This window comes from Calidris pugnax, unplaced genomic scaffold (assembly GCF_001431845.1).
Source record: "Calidris pugnax isolate Ruff unplaced genomic scaffold, ASM143184v1 scaffold349, whole genome shotgun sequence".
Classification (NCBI taxonomy): Eukaryota; Metazoa; Chordata; class Aves; order Charadriiformes; family Scolopacidae; genus Calidris; species Calidris pugnax.
Genome location: NW_015091088.1, coordinates 1,079,645 through 1,086,218, shown reverse-complemented (window position 1 = coordinate 1,086,218; position 6,574 = coordinate 1,079,645). Strand labels below are relative to the sequence as shown.

The 6,574-nt window shown below is 40.4% G+C and overlaps 1 protein-coding gene across 1 annotated transcript; it reads left to right on the top strand.

Moving 5' to 3' along the window:
• Window positions 1–380: 380 nt before the first annotated feature.
• CHRNA9 (cholinergic receptor, nicotinic alpha 9) lies at window positions 381–5,929 on the top strand. Its single transcript, XM_014957789.1, has 5 exons — window positions 381–450; window positions 1,515–1,660; window positions 2,452–2,606; window positions 3,280–3,812; window positions 5,373–5,929. Exons 1-5 carry the CDS (start codon window positions 381–383, stop codon window positions 5,927–5,929), a joined length of 1,461 nt encoding a protein of 486 aa, XP_014813275.1.
• Window positions 5,930–6,574: the final 645 nt, after the last annotated feature.

Genomic DNA, 6,574 nt, shown 5'->3' with positions numbered 1-6,574 from the left:
CACCAGAGAAATCTGAAGAGGTTCTTCATAAACTGGACAAATCTTGCATTTCCAGTAAAAAAACGCAATGGAATACAATTTTCCTATTGATACCCTATCTGTTTGTTTTCTCTCAGCATTAGCTTCAGAGGCAGCTCTCAAGTTACAGAAGAGGGAGGGTTGATCAGAGCCCCAAGGTGGTGGTAGGGACAAAGACCATCTATGCTGTGGGACTCTGAGAGCTGCTGAGGGAGGACTGAGCTGCTTCTAGCATCTCATCAGTGCCCCAGCAACTTTATGTTGCTGTGCAACTTGATATTTTTAAATTTTTTTTTGTTAGATTTGGGTAGTGATAAACATTTTTGTGCTCTTGGGTGCACAGTTTTATTTAAGGTCCAGAAATGAAGAGAAATAGCCTGTCTTCCTCTTGCGTCTCTCTGTGGTTGCTGTTCACAGCGGTGATACTTCAAGGTGAGAATACTGCTTGATAGTGAAATGTTGCATTGAGGTTTGTTTTACTCCGACGGGAGCTGATGTCCTGGTGTGTCTTACATGGTTGAGCTCCAGAAGTCTTTAATCTGTTTTGGATTACTTTGTCTTTCTGATGCATAGGCAGAATGAATGATCACGTACATACAGAATTTACATGCTCTTTGTGAATCTTTAATTCGTTAGGATTTCTTTTTAATCAGAAAGGTTTGCTTTGAACTCTAATTAGTTCAGGAAGTCACTGTGAGTCACCTGAGTGATGAGCTCCAAAGTGCTTGCTTTCTTCATAGTGCCAGCTGGCATTTGTGCAAGTCTTGTGTTATTGTCCTTGCCCTTTGCTTGCAGGAATGTGTGAATCTGTCTAAAGGTAACAAGGACACTGCCTAAAGAAACTGTGATGCACAAAACAGTGTGGGATGGCAAAAGTGTCAGTTAAAATCTAAAGTTTCAGTGGATTATCCTTAGTGACTAAGTCTGGGTAGCAAGAATCTTCTCCAGATACGTGGTTTGGAGAAGACATTAGTCCAAGGACTTTTTTCAAGTGGTAGTGTTTTGTTGTTTTGTTTTTTTTTTTAAAAAGGGGGGGGGAGTAAATTCTAAAAGTAGCAGGAATCAGTGCTGCATTTAAGGAGATGTCACAAGTCACTAGCCTGGGAGCAGGTTTGACTTCAGACTTTGCTTCTAATTTTAGCATGGCAGATGTGACTGTAAATCAATAATCTCTGTACCTATAAAAATGATCAGTAAAATAAAGGTAATGATATTTACTTTCAAAAAAAAGAAAAAAAAGGCAGGAATCTCTGTATGCAGAGGGTTGTTTTTTTCAGTAGGTGTGAAAAGCTAGACTTAGCTATTCATTTACTGCAGGTGAATGCTGTCTTCATTTAAATAGCTTCATCATGTTTACTTCTTTTCCACACTAAATGATGTTCTAGTATGTGAATGATACAGTTAAAGCAAATACTACTTGAAGATGTAGAAAGAGGATGTCTTTTGATACTACTCAGTGCTTAATCTGATGTTCTCAATGGATCTGTGTTGTCTAGCTGTAGAATCAGCCAAAGGAAAATATGCACACATGCTGTTTAACAAACTTTTTGAAGACTACTCAAATGCCCTAAGACCAGTGGAAGACACAGATAAAGTACTGAATGTCACCCTTCAGATCACATTGTCCCAAATTAAAGACATGGTAAGAGTATAGTTCTGTTTTTCTAAAGATATACAGAAATATACTAGCTGTATACCTTTTGCTTGGAGTAGGAAAAACGACTTGCATTTTGTTGTGATAACTTTGGTAATGGCTCCTTAGGAGGGTCGTGTTCTCCAGTTCTTTAGAGATTCTTACCTGATTGCAAGACTAAGAATTCAGTTGTAAGTGTGCAAACTCAGAGGTGCTGAATTGTTAGGACTTCCTTTGTAGTTAGGTGTTGGTATCACACCCTCCAGACAACTTCTGCTGAGTTTTAAATAGAAAGAGCTTTTTTCTACGATGCAATTAATTTCTACATAAACTCCCTGTTTCAGCCTCCAGTAACTTTTTTTTAATAAATTTGTTTCAGGCAGATATACTTTTAAGGCAAAAAAAAAGTGTCTGGAAGGAGAATGGAAAATCACTTTTGTGTTTTCTAAATTACAGTTTCAAGGCCTCACCAAGCTTTGAGAGAATTTGTTAGACCAAATTCATCAGCTGTTTGGTATTCTGAAGCTCACAAAAGGAAATTTTTAGATACTGAGAGCATCAGACAACTGCGATTAAGGAGGGTGCAGGAGGGGAGAAGGCTTGGACAAGAGAAAACCCAAATAAATAACCTCTCTGTACAGTGTATGGTCATATGTACCCATTTGAGACACACTCTTGTGGCCTGTCAGCATTCTGGCCTGTTTTGGGCACCACTTTAAGCTATGCAACAAATGCTGCCTGCATCTAGGATGTGCTTTTGTCACCTTCAGCTAGAAATATTTCTACTTCTTTTTATGCAGGATGAAAGAAACCAAATTTTGTCAGCTTACTTATGGATTCGACAAAGCTGGTATGATGCATACCTCAAATGGGACAAAGATAAATATGATGGGTTGGATTCTATCAGAATTCCAAGCGATTTGGTTTGGAGACCAGATATTGTCCTGTATAACAAGTGAGTATGGCTGGAGAAAATCAGCTTGAATATTTGTCTGAGGGAGAGAGGGGGGTTAAAAGAGGAATTGACCCACAGAGTCTGAATTTGCATCATTTTATCTTGCCTTAGGTGTTTGTTTTTTGTCTTAACATCTGTTGTTGATCATCTAAATATTTTGCAATAAAGCCATAGATAGGATTTGGCAATTGATTATGCTATACAGCAAAGCTGTTCTGAATTTCTCTGCACCGGGAATTGAATACCCTGACAGTCTGAAGTGCTTTCTGCTGAGGATGCTGAAGAGCTCTGGAAGATTGTGTCCCCACCAAAGGGTGCTATACAAAGGCTGCACTTCTTGACTGCTCTCCTAGGCCAGTAGTGGCAGGCATGTTACTTTCATCTTTGAATTGGTTCTTATCCTACTATATCCTGTCTGAGGTCAAGTTTGAAAAAGCTATGGCCAACAAACACAACATAATTTACCAGCACTGACATTTGACATTAATGGGCTCTGGTACCTGTAAATAATAGTTAATAGTAAGTTCCTAATAAAATTCAGTGTAAATAAATAATATGGTTTCAGAAACATGCTTTTTATGATGTGAAGCAAGGGACTTTCCCCCTCTACCACCCCAGCCCACATGAAATTCTCGCCTGTTGATCTTGACTGTTAATTTTTTTTGTCTTTTAGGGCTGATGATGACTTTTCAGAACCAGTGAATACTAATGTTGTGTTGAGATATGACGGAAAAATCACGTGGGATGCACCAGCTATCACAAAGAGCTCATGCGTAGTGGATGTATCTTATTTTCCTTTTGACAGCCAGCAGTGCAACCTTACATTTGGGTCTTGGACCTATAATGGTAATCAGGTAGACATCATTAATTCTCTTGATAGTGGTGACCTCTCTGACTTCATAGAAGATGTGGAATGGGAGATTCATGGTATGCCAGCAGTTAAGAACGTCATCACTTATGGCTGCTGCTCTGAGCCTTATCCAGATGTGACCTTCACACTGATTTTGAAAAGGAAGTCTTCATTCTACATATTCAATCTGCTGCTGCCTTGCATTTTGATCTCCTTCCTGGCCCCGCTGGGATTCTATCTCCCTGCAGACTCTGGGGAAAAAGTGTCTCTGGGTGTTACAGTTCTGCTTGCTCTGACCGTGTTTCAGCTGATGGTTGCAGAAATCATGCCTCCCTCTGAAAACGTGCCTTTGATAGGTGAGCTTTACACACTTGGTCTTTAAACATGGCTTATTAATAACAGGACTGTATGTCAGGGAGACTATATGTAATTTGTGACATCTTGGAAGAGAAAGGTGCTGCATGTTTAAAACATAGTGAAATACTTAAAATGTGCATAGAATGTGTACAGGTATGCTGAAGCTTTTTAAGGTTATTTTATGTTTATATTAAGTATTACCTAGCTATTTCTATTTATTAAAAATAGTTAGAAATTTAAAAATATTTTATCACATATTGCAATAAAGCTAGTAATGGAAGACAATTTTAGAACTAGCATAAAAAGTGTAAGCAAGAGCTGTATGCACAAGACCAGACTGTTTCACGATATGTTTGTCACATCCCTGTGGTTGGATGGCGTGGCTGGAACAATCAGGGTTGACTTAATATCTAGCAATTGATGTGTTGAATTGTAACACCTGGCAATTCATTATGCTGAATTTTAATTTTCATCAGAGTTCAGAAGAGCTGAGGTATAGTGGAAAGGGTGGTGGTCAGCACTGTCCCATCTGCATTCTGCTGGACCCCCCCTCCTGTCCTGGCTGATCTGTCCCCTGGGGCAGGGGGCTGCCCTGGTGGGATTTCTGAAGGACTAGGAACAAGGTTGCCTCCCTGATGGCTTCCAGCTTCATTCTGATAATTCAGATCCATTATTTTTATTCTTGTTATTGCTGTTTAAATGAAAAACTGTGTGGCTTAACTGAGACGGAACACTGGTCAATGAATAGAAGGGTTGAATGCATTTCCCACAGCAGCAGCAAGTATTCCTGCCTAGAGTATGGGCTTGCTGTACTGCAGTACCTTCCCTGCCCCTCCTATCGTGCTGTCTAAATTAGGGAGCCCCAGAACCTAGCCTCAGTCTGCTTTTTCTATTCCCTCACCATCCTTTCCAGCCTCCTTGAAAATGGGGATCACGTCCTGCTTGTGGCACATCCTGTGCCATCAGTGCCAGCCCGTGCTTTTCTTGTGGAGGCTGCAGGGCAGCAGAGCGGGGCTGGGAGCTGCCTCCTTGCACAGGAGCAAGGTCTGGGCGTTCACTGGCCTGTGTGAATGTGAAGGCATCCAGCTGCTGGTGTGGAGTGCGCCGATAGCTCCAACAAAGCGTTATCACCACTCTAGAAATCCCACTTCCTGATGTATTAACAAATGTGCCACGTGAAGCTGTCAACGCTGGGATTTTACAGACATCAGGAAAAGAGCAAGGCTCCAGATAAACATGTTTCTAAGCTGTTTTTTGATTGGGTCCACTTCAAGAAATCAGTGGTTTTGGCTTGCAAATATTTACCATGCTAATACAATAGTCACTTAATCACGTGATAAAGGCGGCCAGTAAAGAGTATGAGGTTTTACTTTAATGGCTTTAATCTTTGTTTTTAAATGGTAAATTAAGTGTGATCTAAATATCTAGAGAATCAGGGTGATTTAAAAACTGATTTTACATGCCCTTATGTTTAGCACAATTTTGTCACGTTGTTCTTTCTACATTTATTTTTTTTTCTTAGGGCAGCATCTTGAATATGATTTTATTTTCTGTTCCAGGAAAGTATTACATAGCAACTATGACCATGATCACAGCTTCCACTGCGTTGACGATCATTATAATGAATCTCCATCACTGTGGCTCAGAAGCAAAGCCTGTTCCACAGTGGGCCAAGGTGATTATTTTGGACTACATGTCAAAAATCTTTTTTGTTTATGATGTGGGTGAAAATTGCACAAGTCCGAAAAGAGAGAAGGAAGAAGAACATAAGTTAGAGGGGGGTGATGGGTGTCAGAGGAGGCACAAGGAGGTAAGGAGTCACCTTTCCAGTAGGAATGATGACTGTGTTCTCAAGGAGAAGCTCAATGGAAATTTGAATAAAAACTATGGAGTTAATGGTGAGAATGTTAGGGAGACTGTTAATTGCTGTTCCTGTTACAAAATGCTGATTAAAAATATTGAGTATATTGCTAATTGTGTTCGAGACCATAAAGCAAACCGGGCCAAAGGAATTGAGTGGAAAAAAGTTGCCAAAGTGATGGACAGGTTTTTCATGTGGATTTTCTTTATTATGGTGTTTTTTATGAGTGTGCTGATCATTGGGAAAGCACCTTAGCTGAGGATGAAGACATTCCTTTTGTAAATATACTGGTTTTGTATATACTGGGCTAGCTTGTTTCCGTGGAGCTCTGGAACAGGGGTGCTTTTGAGATCTTTGTCTTACATTCTATAATGATAAACAAATTGATTCTGTAGACTGTGACAGCATGTTGAGACGTTGCTCAGCTGAGGGGTTTGTTAGTGACTCTTTGCCTTTTAGTAGAGGAATGCTGCCCTGATGAGGCTGCTGGGTAAGCACTCTGGGCTCCATCTTCATGGGTGGTGGCCATGGCTTTGGGCTGAATGGTGGTGGAGCATTGCAGTGATGGAGCAGGCAGCCTAGCAGGGAGCACTGTATTCACAGGGCTGCATCTCTGCACCTTGTAAATTGACCAGCCTTTTCTCTCTCTCCAGAAAAAAATTGGTATTTGATATGGTGGCAGCTCCTGGAAATCATCCCTTCACGGTATTGCCTTTTGTCCTTTTTTCAGTTCGTCTTCCTAACTTATCTTTTCATTGTGGCTCTTTCTGATCACTGTTGTTATCATTTCATAGGCTCTACATGTCTATCTGCTGTGTCTCTCGCTTCTAATACCATTGAGCTTATTGAATGTGATGGTTACCTTGATCTTCCTCTGCTGCTGAATGTTACCCTATAGTC

Bases quoted from the DNA above. Each gene is read 5' to 3' on its own strand.
- CHRNA9 (XM_014957789.1), top strand. From the start codon at position 381: ATGAAGAGAAATAGCCTGTCTTCCTCTTGCGTCTCTCTGTGGTTGCTG. The intron at 1,661-2,451 runs GTAAGAGTATAG...CTTTTTATGCAG, and splicing joins TGTCCCAAATTAAAGACATG to GATGAAAGAAACCAAATTTT. The intron at 2,607-3,279 runs GTGAGTATGGCT...TTTGTCTTTTAG, and splicing joins GATATTGTCCTGTATAACAA to GGCTGATGATGACTTTTCAG.